This window comes from Lactuca serriola, chromosome 4 (assembly GCF_051521515.1).
Source record: "Lactuca serriola cultivar US96UC23 chromosome 4, Lser_US96UC23_V15, whole genome shotgun sequence".
Lineage (NCBI taxonomy): Eukaryota > Viridiplantae > Streptophyta > Magnoliopsida > Asterales > Asteraceae > Lactuca > Lactuca serriola.
Window position 1 is genome coordinate 31,789,058 of NC_136411.1, and position 21,645 is coordinate 31,810,702.

The window sequence follows — 21,645 nt, forward strand, 5'->3', positions numbered from 1 at the left end:
AGTGTGATGCCTCAAATGCTTCACACAACACCAAATGCTCTTGGAAAAACTTATGAGAGAATACACACTTCTTAAAATCGGCCAAGCCCTCTAGTTTCTTAGTCTCACCGATTTTGGTGGAGAATGTGATCCTTATATAGTGTTGACACATCTAGGGTTATACCATGTAAACCCTAATGTGTCATGACTCTTCATTTCCATGACCCATGGGTTTGTAACTCCCATGGAGCATCCTATGGGTAGAACCCAACTTGAAAATCCATGGAGCCTTTTAGCCCACTATACAAGATATGGATGATTTACATAATCAACCCATATATTTAATTAGTTCTCTTTTGACCACTTAATTAATTCTAAATTAATTATTGATCAAACTAATCAAATATTATTATTAATATATTAGAACTTATAATATATTAATAATCTCCAAATGTTATTTCTCTCATTTAGTCTATCCAATTGCATGGTGCCATGCAACCCAAATGGACCATGTCGGGTCAGGTCAAGTACATACCAGAAATAGTTATGGACTTAGACACCTTATCCAACAGTCTCCCACTTGGATAAGTCTAATAACTATTACTGCAAGTATGACTTCAGGAACCGATCGGCAATCGTAGCTCTTTTCAAGGTTTCTCGGAACTAAGAAGATGATGGTACGCCATTTAAGATAAGTGATCATATAATCCTCCGTTCTAGATATCAGCCGGACAAATACATGGAACATAGTCTTGCTTATTGTCCAGCATTTGTTTCCCGATTTCCGATTTGTTTGACATAGAACTTAATTGAACACATCAACTTAGTTCTGACCGGGCCCGGTTCATGGGTCAAAACAAAATCATCGAGGGGCCCAGATATCAGCTTCTAATCCAAGAAGGAACAGATAAACTTCGACTCATATGTTTGTTCTACCACTCATTGAATTACACATAAGAGCACGATTTATAACATCGAGTTACCAATGCGTTTTTCGTACAATCAATGCATAACCAACTTGTAAGTAACAAATCATATCTCTAGGTTTGAAGACCTATACGATATTACCGTCTCACGATCACTCGAGATAGAATTCCATGAAGTGATTCCAGTGAGCGTGGGTTGAGTCCAATGCTCAGAACTTATGAGCACTCATGATTGTTGTAGCCTTGTCCAAGACCTCTACAACCAAACATGACAGTCTTGATTCATACCTACTTCCGACATATGACTGACTGTGGAGGTTTGAATAATATGTTATACCAAACAAAAATTATTCTGGAAGTCAAAACATGCAAAAGAAATATAGTAAACGATCGACAAGAGATAGCAACACCTTACTCATAAATAAAACAATTTTTATTCATCATCAAATGTCAATTACACTTTACAAATTTCGAGGTTATCTAACTACTAAAACTAATATCATCCTTCAGCCCTATGCTCCGAGCATGCTGAAGATGCTTAACCCGAGTCAGTCCCTTTGTGAGGGGACTGACTCGGGTTAAGTATAATAATGTTAGGAAAATGTTTTCAGAGTAACGATTGATAGCTTTACAGATTTCCTTAATCGTTTTGTAAACCCTAATCCTCTACAGTTGTAGTTCTTTATCGAGCTCTTCTGAGGATTGATTATTAATCATTCGACATCGTTTGATCCATTATTGTGTTCTTGTTGTTTACTTGTTTATTTCTTTACCTGTTTCATAGATCTAATCGATCTTCAAGTTAGTTTTTCACTTAACATAACTTTTCCATAGAAATTGTTTATGATGATGAAATGAAAAACCTTTGTCTTTTAACAACTTTAAGAGTTATAAGTTTAGTAGTAACGTTATTTAACATTTTTACGTAAAGTTGTTTGTAACGTATAAAATAACATAATAAATGATTTATATTTTTAAACATAACGTTTCTTGTGTTTTACTTGTATCCCCCCCACCTAAAGCATAGAAAATTCTTGAAAAAAGTGTGGGGGTATGAACTCACCTTATGTGCATTTTTTACTAGATATCAAGATGAAAGCGGTGACCTTCTATTTGGAGTACGTAATGATAGCCGTATCCTAACATTTTTAAACATACAATAGTGTGTGAATAAGATGGTCTAATGGTTTGAAGTTTTGAATAACTACTAGATAAAAAGAAAAGAACTTACAATCCAATATGCAAGAGCTTTAAAGAACTTGGTCTGTGGGAAATGTTGAAGGGAAATGGGTTCGAATATTTGAGAGAGAAATATGAGATGAAGGTTTATCGAATGTGAGAAACGAAAATGATCAATATGTTTATCTTAATTAGGAAGTAAAGGATAAGAGGTGAGGTGATGGTTACCTTGGTTACTTGAATTATCACATTGGGAAGTTAAATTGGCAAAATATCTAGATATTTGAAGGGGGTTTGCGGCCAAGTTTAAACCAAAAAAATTTTAGATTTCGATCCTATACCTATAGTGTTTTCGGCCCTAATGGGATTAGCTTTAGAGATTTCGGTCATGTGTGACTGAAAACCCATGATTCCTTGATTTAAAACCGAAAACTCGTCTTGGTTTAGATTCCTTAAACCGAAAACACCATGTTTCTTGAATTCTTGGATCGAAAACTAATATATGGTCGGTTATTTCATGGTTTTAAGTTTAATCTTTTGACTTGTATTGATTTATACTAACCTAAATCAACTTAGGTTTAAATCTATGCTTAGTTACTAGCTTATAAACAAGCCTTTAAGGCTATAGAGGATACAATGCAACAAGGATTGCAATGTGGTTTCACTTGTACTAGGTTAGGGTTTACACTTTGCTAGGTCTAAAATCTCTCAGTTGTGACACTTAAATGGGGGAGGTTTGTTGGTGATTTGTTATCATCAAATGTTATTTAAGTGTAATGGGATTACTTTGTTGACCAAAAGTGATCTTGATAAATATTAAACAAGTAAGGAAGGTGTGGAGTACACACTTGTTTAAGTTTGATCAAGTATCAAAGTACACTGTCATTTAGGGGCGAACGAACGGGGGTCTGGGGGAAGCGCTCCTGGGAGCGGGGTCTAAGGGGCAGAGCCCCTGGCTGGGGTCGATAATTTCTCTATATGTTGATGATATGTTAAACCAGGCTAACAAATGTGTATATAGCAAATTTGATTCTTCTGGTAAAGGAGTTATAATTTGTCTATATGTTGATGATATGTTAATTTTTGGTATCGATCAAGGTGAAGTTGATAAAACCAAAAAATTCTTATCATCTAGTTTTGATATGAAAGACATGGGGGTTGAGGTAATTCTTGGTATAAGAATTAGAAAATGAGACAATGGGATTTCAATTTCTCAATATCATTACATTGAGAAGATATTGAAAAAGTTTAACTTTGACAATTGTTCTCCTGTTAGTACTCCTATAGATCCTAGTCTTAAGCTTCTACCTAATAAAGGAACTCCAATGTCTCAACTTGAATACTCAAGGGCTATTGGTTGCCTAATGTATGTCATGATTAGTACTAGGTCTGATATAGCATATGACGTGGGAAGGCTTAGTAGATATACTATTAATCCTAGTTCACATCATTGGCAAGTTGTGAGTAGAGTATTCAAGTATTTGAAAGGGACCATGAATTATGGTTTAACTTATAGTGGATATCCTTCTATTTTGGAAGGTTATTTAGATGCCAGCTGGATTAACAAATTAGAGGATCACTCCTCTACAAGTGGTTGGGTGTTTCTTCTTGGAGGAGGTGCCATTTCTTGGGCATCTAAGAAACAAACTTGTATTACTAACTCAACCATGGAGTCTAAGTTTGTTGCATTGTCTACTGTTGGTAAAGAAGTTGAGTGGCTAAGGAATTTGATTTATGAAATTCCATTATGGCCCAAACTGATATCTACCATTTCTATCAGATGTGATAGTGTTGTAACCTTGGCTAAGGCGTATAGTCAAGTGTATAATGGAAAGTCTATACATTTAGGTGTTAGACATAGCATGATTCGTGAGCTCATCATGACTGGTGTGATATTTGTGGAGTTTGTAAGAACTCAAATGAATTTAGTTGATCATCTAACCAAAGGGTTAGCAAGAGATCTTGTGCACAAGGCGGCTATAGGGATAGGTTTAAAGTCCACTTAAAATCTTTTATATTGAGATACCCAATTCCCATCTAATATAATATTAGATGTTGAATTCAATGTGGAAAGCTTGATATTTGAAGATTGGAACACATTATTATCATCATCCCAAGGTATGTGTTCAGTACTGCAAGTAAAGGAAATTAAATTTATATTCTTAATAGTTCTTTTGAAAAATTGCATTTGCAGGTGCAAGAATAAAAGGACTACCTATATAAGCATGAAGTTTAGCTGCTTCAAGAAGTTAGGACTTGGCTTTGATATGCTTATTGAAGGATGGGACACAAGCTAGTAAAATATAGTGTCAAGTTAGAACTTATGAGAATGTAAATTGTTGTGTGTATTATCTTCATGTATTCGCTATGGATAGAAAGGGTTCAATCCTAAGTGACACCCTGATATTCGAATATTTGGATTGTATAATATACTAATGTGAAATTCAATCGTCACAACGTTTCATTTATGCATTAGTTTGTTGGTGTTATGTATCATTTTAAGTTAACCAATATTACACTTAAATGGGGGAGGTTTATTGGTGATTTGTTATCATCAAATGTTATTTAAGTGCAATGGGATTACTTTGTTGACCAAAAGTGATCTTGATAAATATTAAACTAGGAAGGTGTGGAGTACACACTTGTTTAAGTTTGATCAAGTATCAAAGTACACTATCATTTAGCGGCAAAGCCCCTAAACGAACGGGTGTCTGGGGGCAGCGCCCCTGGGAGCGGGGTCCAAGGGGCAGAGCCCCTGGCTGGGAGAATTGACCCATTTTGACTTTTATTCAAAATACTCGTTTTTATGACTGTTTTGGTGGTTTGTGACAGTTTTAAACTGTCATATGACAGTTTTTAGACATGGATCTAAAAGTTAGTTTTGGTCTCTTTTTCTGGTACTCATGAAATTATACCCTCTCATTCACTTTCTTTCTCTCTGATTTTCTTGGAGTCTTATCCAATTGGGGATTTGGGAGTACCACCCAAATACTTCTATTTGAAAGTGATAATCACGATTCTTAGATTTCCAAGTGCCATTAAACCCATATTTCTAACACAAAATCGACTTCTAACACGTCACATTCAATTTTCGACACCCAATCCTTCCTACTCAAATCATTCACATTCGTTTTCAGGTTCAACATACAATTTTCGCATATGATACCGAGCCCTTCGCTTAAACTCAATTCATCATTTAGAGTTCCTTCGTCAATTCCCAGAACCATTCTCAAAAGACTCAACTTTGAACCACCATAAAAAATATGGCTCTTGATTATATATCGAAACCAGAACGCATCAAAATCAAACTTTGACATTCCATTTGACTATCAAAATCATTTTTGACTTTCAATCTTTATTAGCAAAATCGAAGACTTTTCTGCCAAAAACTTCCGACCATCGATTTCAATTCAGCACAATTGGAATGTGTCTCCAACAATTTTGCCTCACGTGAATACTAAAAAGATCTACAGGTGCAAGCAATTTTCACAATTCCGATGAACACCGTTTTTGACTTTTGTTTGAACCCGATGAACACTAAATCAATTATCTGTATATTGATTTTCTGATTAAACATACGGATTCAACCAAAATCTTTCATTCTTCATCTTTGAAATTCAAACACATTTATCATCTCCATGTCGAATTTCAAATCAATTTGTCATTATCAACCCAAATCAGATTCATCTACATCAGTTCATCACCGGAACTAAAAAATCTTGATATTTTGATTCATCAAAAACACTTTTGAATTTCTCAAAGTAAACTATTTGAAGAATTGAATCAAAACGTGAATGAATCGCACCAAAGTATATCAATTAGAAAACAAGTTTGATTCACAAAAAATGATTTGTTCGACAAACAAGCTACGTGAATCAAACATTTTAAGCTCGTATCTGTGAAGTTAGGTATACAAAATCGAACGGCATATGCCTACATCAAATGAGAAATCGATTGGATTTGATAAACGAGTAATTGATTGGAATCAATTTTGAATTTCTACTGTGAAACTAAGGGATATATACAGTAAAGTCCCAATATTTTCATCGATTTGACAAGAAAGTCTTAAACTTTATTTTTTTGACAGTAAAGTCCAAATCATTGGCAGTTTTTGACACTTTTACCCTTTTTTCCCGGTTAGCCGGTAACTAGGACTTTTTTGTTAAAAAAAATAAAGTTTAGGACTTTCTTGTCAAATCGTCAATTAGGACTTTACTGTCAAAAAAATAAAGTTTAGGACTTTTTGGTCAAACCGTTGAAAATATTAGGACTTTAGTGTATATATAATTTTTTTTGGTTAAAAATTTAATGGTATGATACGCTTTAAGCATAAGAGTTTTTGAAACCTTCACTAATCTGCTAGATACTATTGAAATCCTTAACATTTGCTTCTTGTTAAATTATTTTTTTAATCTCAACAAACCGACATTGAAAAAAATTGAGATAATCAAGAAAAAAGAAAGAAAGAACCAGGGTTGTGTTGGCTTTTTGCAGCCCCAAAAATGGAGAAATAAAAACCGAAAAAAACGAAATTGTTCTTCTTTCTCTTCTCCACATTCACACCCTTTTGACTATGCATGTGTTGTTTGTGTTTGTATAAAGCCTGGACAATTTTGTTTTTTTAGGTTTCTAATTTCTCCATTTTTGAGACTGCAAAAGGCCAATACAACTCTGGTTCTTTATTTCTTTCTTGATTATCTCAATTTTTTTCAGTGTCGGTTTATTGAGATTAAAAAAAAACGATTTAACAAGAAGCGAACGTAAAGGATTTCAATAGGATCTAGCTGATTAAAGAAGATTTCAATAACTCTTATGCTTAAAGAGTATCATACCATTAAATTTCTAACCAAAAAAAATTATATATACACTAAAGTCCCAATATTTTCAATGATTTGACAAAAAAGTCTTAAACTTTATTTTTTTGACAGTAAAGTCCTAATTGACGATTTGACAAGAAAGTCCTAAACTTTATTTTGTTGACAAAAAAATCATAATTACCGGCTAACCGGGAAAAAAGGGTAAAAGTGTCAAAAACTGCCGGTAATTTGGACTTTACTGTCAAAAAAATAAAGTTTAGGACTTTCTTGTCAAATCGATGAAAATATTGGGACTTTACTGTATATATCCCGTGAAACTAATCGCATGGAGTATGAAGCGAGACAATCAGATACTTGAATTATTGGATCAAGGTTTTGGGCTTGAATGAACAGTACATGAATTTGAGCTCGACATTTGGTAAGGATTAGTAATTAATTAAAAACGACTTGGCTCAAATGAATGATTGGACACGAAAATTTAATCAAAAATCATAAAATATGATCAAATTGGTCTTATGAAAATGGATCGAATGACCAATAGTAGATCGAAATGTTGGTTTTGGGCTTGATCTATTGAAAATTTTTATTGGATTATAACAATTTGGTTGAAACAAATTTAATCCAATTAGTCAAAATGATTAAAAATCCATAACATAAGCACCATATTAAGAGATTCTGAGAGATTAAGAGAGACTCACCATAGATCATTCAAATTGTGTTGATTGTTTGCCAAATCTAGAACCGTTTCTTCAAAAATCACTTCAATCTTCGAAGACCCGCTCTAATACCAATTGTAGTGAATTATGAACAATTTGATTTAACATGTGAATTATAAAGAACACAAAGAAAACGGTTATTTTAGTGAATAAGAGATGTATTTGATAATAAAAAGGTGTTACAAAAAGGAGTAAAAGATCTTGATTAATAAATAACACACACTTCACACTCACAATTTTACATCTCTCATGCACACTCTACTAGTGGTATGCAACCCACTATTTATAGAGGTGCTAACAACTCTCTCTCTCTCTCTCTCATGTCACAAGGCTCGAATCCCACATGCAAGTAGGTCTTTCTAAAGCCAAACCTTTACTAGTCATCTAATGGAGAGCTTTGTACCCAACAACGACGTGTCTTGCCAAAAACCCCAACTCTTAATCTTAAAACAAATCAATGTGAATTTAACTTACTCCTATTACATGTTGTAATATATGTGTTTGAACTATGAAAGACATTACAAAAACACCATTTTTCAAAATTGAGGAATTCATCAAATGTGACTTATATTGCCCGAACATTAGATGTGTTGTATCTAGACAGAATGTGTTTTCTATCGAGGGTGTTTGGGTATCAGTTGGGTCGTGTATGTTTTGGTTTTACTCCATTGTTTGAGAATAGATGTTGAAAATGCAAATGAAACTTGATTTGTTTGAGAATAGAAGTTGAACATGAAAAAGAAATTTGAGTATGTTTTGATATGGTAGTGTATAATGAATGAGGCATATATTTATAGGTAAATTGGAGAGAAAAAACGAAAAATATTTTTTTTGTTTCTAAAAATGGCCCGTTTGGCAAGGGATTTTTTTAAAAAAAAAAATTGTGGCTAGGTATGCACCGACCAATGCTCCTCCACTCCATGTCATCACCATGCCCAAGAAGTCTTAGCGCCTGGCCACACAGCCCACAACAGCACCATGCAAGATGAGTGACGGGTACACCGGTTAGCCTTACCTTACAGTCTTATCAAAATACCATTTCTAGACAAACCTTCGACAAATTTACACCATTTTCTTTATTCCCCCAAAAGCCACTCTAGAAGTTAACGAAACCCTGATTTGAAACACAACGAAAATGTCTTCTTTATCAACAAAAAACTTGACGGCCAACAATATGCTTACCATTTGAAATGCCTCATCAATGGGTATCCTACTTTGCTTATACCGCTATACATCCTAGCTAAGATCACTCGGTATGGGCACATCTCGTTTTCGTGGTGGCTGACTTGGACGTCGGCAACGGCGTTAAGACGAGGGGAACACCGACCCCCCCTCCCCTCTCGTTTCAGCTCGTTATGACACTTCTCGTGTCCGTCACCACTTATTGAAACGAGAAAAATGTATACGTTGGGATTTGACCGTTTGCAACGGTCAACATTTTAAATAATTTTTTTACCCTTTTTACTTTATATAAATACTCATTTTACTTCAATTTTTTTTACATCTTTCTCTTATTCTCTCTATATTTTATACTTTCTTTTAATAAAAAAAATGGAGCAAAACCCAAACACCCCCCCCCCCCCCCTCCATCATCAAACCCAAACACACAACCAAACCCAACCTCGCCTCTCGGATTTACGGGTTATGAAAAATATTTCAACATTTTATCGTCTCAAGGATCACCACAAATCTCATACCAAGGCGCCGCTTTCAATCCCGCTTCGCCGCCACTGCAATTTCCTAACTCACCTTACCTTCAATAAAATTTATTTGGTCAAAACCCAAATTTACAACAAAATCTTTTCCCTACTTTTGCTTTGATGCAACAAGCAACCAACGAACCATCGCCTACAACACAACCATCGGTTGAAGTGGAAGCAGGAGGTAGTAGGAGAGGGAAAGGGAAAGGAAAATTGAAAGGGAAATTGATAGAGGTAGAAATAGAAAATGCAGACGTTCCACAATGGTGGACACCGGAGGAGGAATATGCTTTGACGGCGGCTTGGTGTGCTACTTCAAAAGATGAACTACGCGAAAATGGAATGAAAAAAAGAGCTCATTGGGGGCAGTGCGCAACAAGTTTCATGCTATTTTGAAGAAAAATTTGTATCGCAACAATGACATGTTGAGCAGCAAATGGGGTCAAATAACTAAGCGGTGCAGCAAATTCAACGGTATTTACAACCGGCTTCAAACGCAACAGCAAAGCGGAACCAACTACTTCGATTTGTTCAAATCTGCTAAGGAACAATATCGGGTCGGAATGAGACAAGTTTTCGACTTTGAAAAATCATGGGAGTTGTTGCGAGTGGATCCAAGGTGGAATAAAACGCCTACATCATCGGATGTTCAATCCAAAAGGTCTCGTAATTTGAGCTCGGTCGATGTGTCGGACGCACGGACTCACATCGACCTAAACGCCGACATTGATGAGATCTCGGATGATATCGAGGAGATAACCCACCACGACGATCGTCCGGACACAACAAAGCGAGACGCGCTGCAAGGCATGCAGAGGAGGTTGAGGCGAAAGCAAAAGAGGCAGCGATAATGAGTGAAATTCGACGAGCATAATTTATTAATAAAAGAAAAAAAATGACTTGAAACGTCGTCATTTGGAGTTCCTAGAAAGGCAGGCATGGGAGAAGCAGGAGCAAAAAGAGAGGGAACTAATGACACAGCAGTTGTCAATTCTTCGGACGAGCGAGGAAGGTTTGACGTCTGAGGATCTAGCGGTGCTACAAGCAAAGAATGAACAAATTAGAAGGAAATATTTGTGTTAATTAGGATTGTTGTGTTGTTTTAGAAGTAATTTGAATGATATTTTAATTATGATTTTAGGTTTAAAATTATGTTTTTTTTTAATTGTAATCGTAATTTTAGATTTTAAATATTATGTCTTTTTTGTTTTTAAAATTTTATGTTTTATAAAAATATATTCATTTTAGTGATTAAAAAAACATAAAAAGCAAAAAAAAAACAGAAAACAAAAAAGGAAAAAAAAAACGAAAAAGAAAAAAAATAAAACATATTTATTTTCAAAAAAGTTGATGCTGCATCTTATTGCCTATTTTCCCACTTGGTGTTGTAACACCATTTGCTTATGTGGCATCTGAGTGACACAACTGGATGTTGCATCTTGTTGCACACACCTAACGTTCTAAAGAAACAATCTCATTGAGCTTCAATAATCCTGGCAGAAGTTTCAGAACTGCCTAAATTCACTATTTAGTTCATGTGTGTGCCTTCATTTACAATTAGGCTTGTGCTTTGATTTAATGTTGCAATGATATGCTGGAAATTTTGAGGGTTCAAGATTGTGTGTCTTGTTAATGTTAGCTAGTTGATGTTTTTTAGTTGTTAAACAAACAATGATAAACTGGAAGAATTTTCAGATGGTAGAACAAGAGGGGTGGCCCTTTTTATACAAATAATTACCTGAAATATCCAATGCAAATATTGCTCATATCAACTGTGAGATTCCATTTTGTGTAATATTCAGTAGAAAGCAGCAGCATTCATACTACTCTATAATCAACCCTAAAAGGACATCAAAATAAGTTTAATATAGACACTTAGACAGTAACAGAGGAACTGTGCTTTGATAGTCCTATTTTAACCAACACAGTTAACCTAACAATACTTAAACTTTCTTTGCATTTACAGTAAATCAATCTCATTATAGCGTTTAATGGTGAAGCCCACTGTTGGTGATGCACGTGGAAATGGCATGTGCACCAAACCTCGAAGCATCTTCACTTCTTCATTAACAGAAACACGATAATGAAGCTCTATTCGTGCTTTCTTTAACACAGGTGACTTACCCATGATGAGCTTCACAAACTCCATCTCAACACCATGGTTATGGAAGTTTGTTATCTCCAGTTCTTTAAGATGATCCAAGTTGATCCCCGAATATTCTTGAATATCAGGCAAGTTCATAAAAGTATGTTGAAGACAATGCTCATCATGGTCCCAACACATCTAATCAGAAAACATGTCAAAATCGTATGTAGAATCATGAAGATCTATTATTAAAACAATATGTGGTTTGTTATATTTACCTCCACTTTGATCTTCTCCAAATTTGGAGAGCTGCTGATCACACATAGAACAGTAGAAAGATCAAGGAAACACACATTAAGAATAAGTATTCTCAAGTTGGGTAGTGAAATGGGGAGCTTATGTGGCATACTATTACTACCTGCACCCAAGTGCTTTAACCAAATACTGAAACTCAGATTAAAAGTTTAAAGCAATCATGTTAAGTATTACCTCGATTGAAAACAATCATGTTAAGTATTACCTCGATATACAACTGTGAGATTCTCAGAACCTGAATCGAAGGTAAACACTTAAATAGCTCAACAAATTCACACTCACTAAGCTTTGTGTTTGTATAATAACCTCTAGCCTGCATCAAATACCTTTGTAAGAATGTATTTAATTAAAAGAATTTAATTCATAAGTAGTTATATATATACATTGTTGCACCTTACCCAAGTAAATTCCTCAAGTAGCGGGCAATTGGTAAGAAATCCTCGAAGCATCTTGTTAGTGATATCAACCTCGAAAAGGCGTAGCTTCTTCAACCTATTAAATCCCTTATTCACTAATGGAAGGTGAAATTCACAATGTGTGAGATCTAGGTGCTCTAATCCTTGCAATGAAAAGAACGAACAGGGTAGCAAGTAGATTTCACCACAAATCAGGAAGGTGAATTTATTGATGTTATTGCTCCTTGAAAAATGAAGTATCATCTGATCAATCTCACTAAAAATATTTTTATGAACAAAGAGAATGATACAGAATTCCAATATCGGACCCCTGTGTAGCAACAAAACATGGAAGATGGCTTTGACAAACTTATATTTATCAATTTCTTTATTACCAGATGATACACCCATGTCGCTAAATACAAGTTTTGGCATGCTTGTCCAAGAATACCTCCATTTTTTTGACAACACGCTTGTTCTCAATGCATCTTGGATAGGCATGAGAGACAGAATTAAATCAATTGCGTCTTGAGGAAGAGTGCTAATTCTATCCAAACTCTTGCGAGGACCTTTCATCTCTTGATGAGATTCTCAGGGTTTCATACTCGAGATAAGGCTGAAAAGAGATATGCAAAACCAAATTGATTTAGAATTTTAGTTTTAATTGTATACTAAATATCCTAAGGATGCTCTTCCTGGATACTAAAGCCCTAAATCCCTTATTATATCTAACATGATGATAACAGTTTCGATATCTAATTCACAATAGTACGCTGACATTAATGCCCCTCTATCTACACAATTAGGCAACTATAACGAGGATCAGCGGAAGAAGAAGATGACCTTAAATGGGAAGGGAAAAAAATGGCGAGGAGGAGAAAGTAAAAATTTAATACAAAAGGAGGAAAAAAAGAAGGAAAAGACTACTGCTTACTACTGTTGCGTATTCGCTTTCCGCCGCACCGCTGCGACCTCTGCCCCTTCCCGGTTTCGCCGTCGCCCTCCGCCTGCCTTGCCTTCGCAGCACAACCTAAATTCTTAAAGTGGAGGAGACTCCTCCGACATTTGTCATTTACTACTTCAATCGTTATAACTTATTACATTTTGATTGATATTACATTTAAATAAAAAAACTATATAAATGGTCCTATGATTTACACAACTTTATTCTTGGAAATATGAATAATATTCCCTTTAGGGAATACTATTTTGTATATTCTAAAATGGAGTTGAACTTTGATTGTTTAATCTCTTTTATTTTTATTTTACATATTTCTAATTTATTTTTAGGGTTTAGATCATTTTTGATCACTTAATTTTTGGTTTTGTGCTCATTTGGTCAATTAACTATTTTTAAGTTTTAAAAGGTCATCAAACTTTTGGCTTTGTGCTCATTTAGTCACTTAACTTTTGGTTTGATCACTTAACTTTTGGATTTGTGCTCATTTAGTCACCTAACTTTTAAAATTGTGTCACACCCCAAACCAAAATGGAAGAAACGTTCGGGGGCGATTGACGTCATATACAATATCATATCGGCTAAATAATAGTAACGAAAGCAAACACAACCATCATAAATATAATTTAAAAGGTTACATTGTTGCATGAGTTACATGCTTCCAAATAAATTACAATATGATGACAAATGAGTTACGAACCGGCGCCTTAGCGTCTCGTCCTCAAAAGTTGATGATTACCTGTAACACTGATTCTCTGATAATACAAGTGGTTTTGAAAAATATCAACAGTTAAGTTGGTGAGTTCATAAGCGTTTTGTTATGAGAAAATGTATACCTTTATGTGTAAAGTAACTATGTTTGTTTCCAGAAAATCCGATATTTTCCATAAAATGAGTTGTAAGCCGTTGTTTGTAAAATGATAGTGTTTGTTCCAGAAAATCCAATATTTTCTTTGAAATGAATTGTAAGTCGTTTGTAATCTTAAATGTTCCAAGGCCGAAATGTATAAGTATTTTCCATACTTAAAATAGTATATGTAGTTTTATACGTATATAAAACCATTTTACGTGTTTGTTAGCCCCGTAAACCAAATGTATTGTTAATACCCCATGTGAGATTTTTATAACCATGCTAGCGACTAGTTGGCTGTAACGACGTTCTTCAGGCATCGGAATGTTATGACATTTGTCACCCCAGACCTATCGATCTAACTATAGCAAACAGTTTAGGTGCGAGGTTGTCGGTCCCATATAGATCTATACATAAGTGGCACGCTCTCTCTCTCCAGGAGACTCTGGTTATAATACAAGACTTTTGTTGGTACTTTGATAAATACTTGAATACGTGTCTCACAAATGTATTCATTAACAGGTTTACGTGAAATGAAAATCATTTTTCTTGTAAATGTACGTATTACCTTTTCGTAGCGTAAAAATAATTATATTTTTATATAATTATTTCTTTGTCCCAAAAGGGTAAAACAACGTAAATATTTCCACAAACTATACTTATTATAGTTTGTAATGTATGTTCCGTTGAAATGAAAACCTTTGATTTATAACACTTTTGCATGTAAAAAAAATTATAATTTTCGTAGTAACGTTATTTAGCCTTTGTACGTAACATGTATAAAATATAATAAAAACATAATAAATGGTTTGTATTTTAACACAAGTTTCCTTGTGTTTTACTTGTATCCCCCCCCCCCCCCCCCCCCCCTTTAAAAACATAGAAAAATATTAGAGAATGTGGGGGTATGAACTCACCTTATGCGTAGTCACGATTAGATAACGAGATAAAACGGCGATCTTTAAGTTAGAATGTGTAAAGGACGTTGTAATCCTAATGGTTTAATGTGACAACCTGAAATTTTCACCTTGTACAAACCCTACATTTCAATCTAGTCAAACTTGCTTCTGCTAACTTTTAGCACTTTTGGTGTCCGTTTGAGCATTCTGAGCTTTAAAACATCAAAGGATTAAGTGAATGAGTGTGTCAGTTGAACTTGTAACCTGTCAAACAAGCCTTAGACCATCAAAAGAGGAGTTCACGGCCAAGGCACTTGGGTTTACGGTCGTAAACTCCAAGTGGTCGTGAACCCCTTGTATAAAGGTGACACTTAGCCATTTTTCATTATTCACACTTCTAGCTAGAGAATTCGAAATTCTCTCCCAAGGATCTTCAAGTTTCTCTTCCAATCTTCACAAATGTAAGAAAACTCTTCCATTTTTGTGTTGATTACATCCTTTCTACTTGATTCACCTTTGAATCCACCCACAAGAACACCAAGAACACTTGTGTGTTTCGGGTCGAAAACTCCCCTTTTTAGCCTTCAAACTATAAGTCCTTACCTCCCTTTCACGTTTATAAGTTAGTATAATGAGTTAGGGGCTTGAAAACATCAAGAATCAAACAACCAAGGGAGTTTACGGCCAAGGAAATCTCCCTTGGCCGTAAACTCTAATAAAGGGTGCATTGTTGCCCTAAATTCCTTCCTAAGGCTTGGAACTTGGCCTAGAACACCTTCCCTTAGAGCTAAGGACCTTAAAAATCGAATTGGTACAAGTCACCATGGGTTTATGTTCGTAAACCCATAAGGGCCGTAAACTCATGGAGAGTTGGTCCTTGGGTTGTGAACTCAATAGCAAAGCCATACAACCCTTAGATGCAACCCTATGATCTTATAACACTTGAATCAAAGTGTTTTCCATGTTCTAGGGTGTCTTTACTTGCTTAAATAGTGTTATAATCACTAATTAGATACATATATGTGTCTTTATATGTTAAATAGGATCAGTGTGTGTGTTCAAGTCTTCACTTGACACTTAGCACCTTATCCAGCACTTACATCCAATCCACTCACTATAGGTGAGTTCATACCCCTTAATCAACCTTTTAAATGATTTTAAATGCTTTTATGGGGGGGGGGGGGGAATACAAGTTGAATATCATAGTTATTATATATCAATAACATGTGATTAATAACTATCAAACAAATGGATTTACTATGCTTTTAACTGTTTTATCAAACAAACTACTTCAAACTGATTATCAAACTCTTTTACATGTTAAACTCTTTATCAAATTCACTTTTATGTATCAAACCTTTTCTATTACAGCTTTCAAAGTTATATATTGTTAAAATCATGTCTAATACATATATAGTTATATAAGTAAGGTTTGAGGGACTTAGGAATAACAACCCACTTTATTTCATGTTCCTTGTTTGGTTGTGGACTTAGAGTACCCTGTTGTTTTTCCGAGTGTCGTTTGATCCTTAGTTATATATTATGTATATATGTGTACATATAAAGACTTTTATCTCAATTCAATACATTCAAGCATACAAACGATTCTACTAGTAAATATAATAGGTATAGTTTAGGGTTATACTACTCAATACTTCTAGTTCAATGAAGTATACAAAGATTCAGTTCATTCATGAGTCAATACTTACTATTATGAGAAACTATACAACTATACTATGATGAGAAACTATACAACTATACTATGATGAGAAACTATACAACGATACTATTATGAGAAACTATACAACTATACTATGATGAGAAACAGATAGAGAATACTATAACGAGAAACAATAGATTCACTATACTGGTACATACATTACATATACAAGTATACTATAACATAAATGTGAACCACTGTTTCAGGGCATGTCATCACTGCAATGGCCAGATTTGTAGCCAAAATCTCCTGGAGGGAGAGCGTGAGTTTGAGTATAGATTTATACTGGATTGACTATCCTACACCTTTGCTGCTAGCTACAGTGGGACCTGCAGGTCTACGGGTGCCAAATGTCATTACTTCTGACGTCTTTCATCGTCGTGTTTATAGTTGATAGCATGGTACAATCAATCACATAATACCTTGATATAAATCCAGTTTAAGGTAGTTAGTACAGCAGTAGTTACTATAATACAACCCTACAGTACTACACTAATTTCCCCTTTGCATTCACCTTGTGATCATTTCACATAAACGATAATGTATAAACTATATTTTGATAAAGATAGTTACCCTTGGGAAAATTATACACTTTTACAAGAAACAAACATACAAAACAGTCGGGCCTTGGTAGAAGGCTACTTTTAGTAGAAAATATAGGGTTTTCTAGGAGTTACAAACATTTACAAACATTCACTTACTTTTACTACAAACATTTACAAACTCATACTTCAAACACTATTACAAACATTTTGATGCAAACAATGACACTAAAATACTTATGAACTAACCAGCTTTAAAGCTGATAAACTATTTCAAAATAACTTGTATTCTCAGGTCATCAGTAGACAGGTGTTGATGTCAGTCTTTGAGAAGATGGAGCGCGTTCAAGTCTCATATTTTATTTTGATTTACATTTTTAGTGTCTTATAAACTATACAGAACACACTTGTATTAAATTATATTATTAATGCAATGGATGATGTTGTTTGCTTGTTTACTATTATTTTGTGTTGTGATATTGTGCATGACGTCCTCTACCCCCGAACGTTTCCACCGTTCCGGTTTTGGGGTATGACATTTAAACACATAATAATGTGTGAATATATGAGAATAGTATTACAAATGTTATATAAACACTAGCTAATATAAATATTACTTACCAAAGACGTATAACTATTTGTGGAATGCTCCCTGGGATCTTTGAACTTGAATGATGAAAGAAATGGGTTTTTAGTCTTGAGAGAATTATAGGGTGGAAATGTTTACTGATGAATGAATTCGTATGTATGTATGTGTCTGTGTGTGTGTATATATATATATATATATATATATATATATATATATATAAGGGAGGTTTGTGTTGGTAAATGTAATTAATCCTCTAGGGAGAAACAATCCACCAATCAAAATCAACACAAGTGAGTCAAATGGGGTGATTTCGGCCTGACCATGACCAAAATCACCTTGATTTTGGTTTGGCATCACCCATAAATGGGTGATTTCGGTCTTAGTGGCCAACACAAAGAGATTTTGGCCTCTATAAAATTGAAAACCCTTTTTGCCAGTTGTCACATCATCCCCCCGTTAGAGGGAATTTCGTCCCAAAACTAGTTCTAGAGTGGGACTTCATGTGTTGGGGAAAAGAGGTGGGTACTTTTGTTTCATTTGAACTTCCCGTTCCCATGTGTATTCAGGTCCTCTTTGGCGTTCCATTGGACCTTCACTATGGGTATGCGACTTTGCTTTGTTCTTTTGATTTCTCAATCCATGATTTTTACTGGTTCTTCTATGAAGTTGAGGCTCTCATTTATCTCGATTTTGTCGAGTGGGATAACAAGAGTCTCTTCAGATAGACACTTCTTTAGGTTGGATACGTGGAAGATGGGATGTATGTTACTAAGTTCCTGTGGTAGTTGTAGTTTGTAAGCCACCGGACTGATTCTCGCAAGAATCTTGAACAGTCCGATGTTTTAACATCCCCAAATTCACAATCATTTTAAAAAATTTATTTATGCTTATTTTAAAATCAAAGTATCCTTTTTAAAGAACAATGTTGCGGAATTTTGTTCCCAGAAAACATGATAAAGTTTTTATCAAAGCATTTATGAAGAAATGTATTTGTTTATATTAAAACATTGGGATGTCATCGCCGATACAGAAACATAAGCATAAACAGACCTTACATTGTTTTATACTTGTGATCTACACCTCTTTAATCTCTCGGTGTAGTGTAGCTTCATATCGATACCTGTGATACAAATAAACTAAGTGGGTCGGGTTGGGAAACCTGGGGAGTACATAGGGTTTTCAACCCACAATAATATAATTATGTTTAATCATTAAACAATCAACCCGTTTACCCATCTCCATTATCTTCTTTATTTCTTAAGGATCTACCTAAAAATCATTTATCATTCACTAATCCAGTCCTAAGGATTGTACTAAGGAGTAGGCATGAAGTCCATCGTTGCCAATGACACAGCTATCAATATTATCTATTAAGCACAACTGCCAATATTATCATTTAGGCGTAGCTGCCAGAATTGTGACATTCTCTATTAGGCGCAGCTGCCAAGATTATGATGTTCTCTATTAGGCGTAGCTGCCAATACTATCCTTAGACCGCAGCTGCTAGGATGTTTAGAGTACATCGTAGATCAAAAACATCTACAGGTTGTGGCGCAGCTGCCAATGCTCATCGATAGGGTACCAGGTCCATTGCTGCCAATGTTCACCTATAGAGCACTATGTCCATACTGCCAATGTTCCTCTATATCAGCTTTCATCCCTCATCATTCATCTACCCATGTTTTACCCAACATATTTTGTAGATATAAAATACATATACATTTTAAATCATTTAAAACATATATAAAATCGTTCATCCAGCATAGATAATAAGTATACAGATAATATGCACACATAGCACGAAATTTATATAAAATACTTCATATCTATGTGTAAGATGAAAATAACTATGCACTCACTTGTTAAAGTGACGACTCAAAATTCGAGCAGCGCTTCGCTTCTTAACAATATGATTTCCTTCGAGGAAACCTAGTATTATTACCACTAGATTTTAGTCTAATATTTATTGCGACTAATTATTATTCTAGATATTTCATTAACTCAGAGTCTACTTCATGATGTATAAGTAAGGATCAGCCATGCATGACAGTTGGGAGGCATGACCATTTCGGCATATAGCTTTTCTGAAATCCAACAACCAAACCCAACGTGACCATTCTAGACTCATCTCCCGTAAGTAGTTCAATCAGTATAACAACTTTGAATCACTGATAAATTTTATTTGTAGGCTCATAATAATGATATTATATTTATAAGTTATATTTAAATTAGGGTAGGCGTATCTCACTTAGAGCGGGTTTTGCTAAAAATCAGGTTCCGTTGGAGCAGAGCTGCTGAGCCGAAAAGCTCTTTTTCTCGGAGCCTTTTGGCGCTCAGGGTCTTTCTTATAGCAACCTGAGGTTACTAGGGATTTAGAGGGGTTTTGGGAGTCTATAGAGAAGTTAGAGAGTGAAATAAAGGCTTATGGTGTGAAGAAAATGTGAAGGATTCACCCTTTATTTATAGAGGTTTTATCGTAGAGTAGGCCCTAAGTTTTGTCCGTATCTTCCGTGTACGAGCTCCATTTTCTACATTCTTTATATCCACATGTTGTTATTTACGAGTACTAAAACTTTCATTTAGACCCCGTAGGCTAATTCTCATTCTATCTTCGATTTGCAAAATTGTATCGAATTTATCGCGCTCGAAGAGTAGGGACTAAGTTTCGTCTATATCTTTAACATACGAGCTCTATTATCGATGTTCTTTATATCCACACGTTGGTATTTATGAGTACTACAACTTTCATTTAGATCTCGTCGGCTAATTCTCAGTCTATCTCAGATTTATAAAACTGTATTGAATTCACCGCGCTCGAAGAATATAGACTAAGTTTCGTCCATATCTTTCGCATACGAGCTCCATTTTCGACTGACTTTTTATCATTGAACTCCTATTAATGATATGTTCATTTCTCGTTTAGACTTTTTTGGTTAAAATCGGCCGATCTAAAATTCGAATGTTGGGTTGTGCACTGCTATGCTAAATCTTAGAAAAATCATAACTTCCTTATACGAAGTCAAATTTGAACGTTGTTTTTATGCACTCTATCGGTTTAACATATACTACGACTTTCGTTTACATTGTTATGGCTAGAAAGTATTTTATCGTAAATTCACTTTTTACAATTCTCGGTGTCGTGCCGGTTTTGCCGTAAAACTTCGACGGGTCATAACTTCTTTGTTATAACTCGGATTTCAACGTTCTTTATATGTACGGAACCCTTATGACATATAATATAACTTGGTCAATATTATTTATTCCAAATAATCTTATATCAAAAAAAGTTATTTTTAATGATTATTGTCTCTAAATTGACTAACCTGAATCTGCGGATGTTACAGGTGTACCTTGGATTTAGTTTCCCACGTTTTCCAAAATGTATCATTAATTTCCAAAATGAGACCTTTAACAGAATATAGTCACCCACATGGAATTCCAAGGGTTTGCGTCTCTTATCTGCATAGCCCTTTTGTCGATCTCGAGATGCTTTCAGTCTTTCTCGAATTTGGACGATCTTATCTGTTGTTTCCCATATGATCTCAGGGCCGGTGAGGGTGCTGTCAGGAATTTGCCCCTTTGCTAGTTGTGTGTCACCTACTTCAGCCCAACAAAGAGGTGATATGCACTTGCGACCATAAATGGCTTCAAATGGAGCAACTTTGATGCTAGTGTGATAGATATTGTTGTATGAGAACTCGAAGAGGGATAAGTGGGTATCCCAAGCTTTACCAAATTCTATCAAACAACCTCTCAACATGTCTTCCAACGTTTAAATAGTTCTTTCACTCTACCCGTCGGTCTGTGGGTGGTAGGTTGTACTTATGTCCAACCTAGTTCCCAGGGATTTTTTGTAGTGACTACCAGAACCCTGAGGTAAATTTACTATCACTATCGGAGATAATGGATATTGGCACTCCATGTAGCCGCACGATCTCTTTAATGTATTCCCTGGTCGGTTTCTCCATCTTGTC

At 35.0% G+C, this 21,645-nt stretch overlaps 1 protein-coding gene across 2 annotated transcripts; it reads right to left on the reverse strand.

The window, feature by feature from the left end:
- Positions 1-11,051: 11,051 nt before the first annotated feature.
- Positions 11,052-13,201, reverse strand: LOC145101276 (F-box/FBD/LRR-repeat protein At1g13570-like). Of its 2 annotated transcripts, none has more exons than XM_079038455.1 (5): positions 13,048-13,201; positions 12,117-12,729; positions 11,924-12,031; positions 11,682-11,834; positions 11,052-11,601 (listed from the first exon to the last, which is right to left on the reverse strand). In XM_079038455.1, the coding sequence occupies exons 2-5, from the start codon at positions 12,687-12,689 to the stop codon at positions 11,278-11,280; spliced, it is 1,158 nt and encodes a 385-aa protein (XP_078894581.1). In that variant the 5' UTR covers positions 12,690-12,729; positions 13,048-13,201; the 3' UTR covers positions 11,052-11,277. The 2 variants fall into 2 exon arrangements, with proteins under 2 accessions (XP_078894581.1, XP_078894582.1); XM_079038456.1 differs by having other exon boundaries at positions 13,041-13,195.
- Between the last annotated feature and the right edge of the window lie 8,444 nt (positions 13,202-21,645).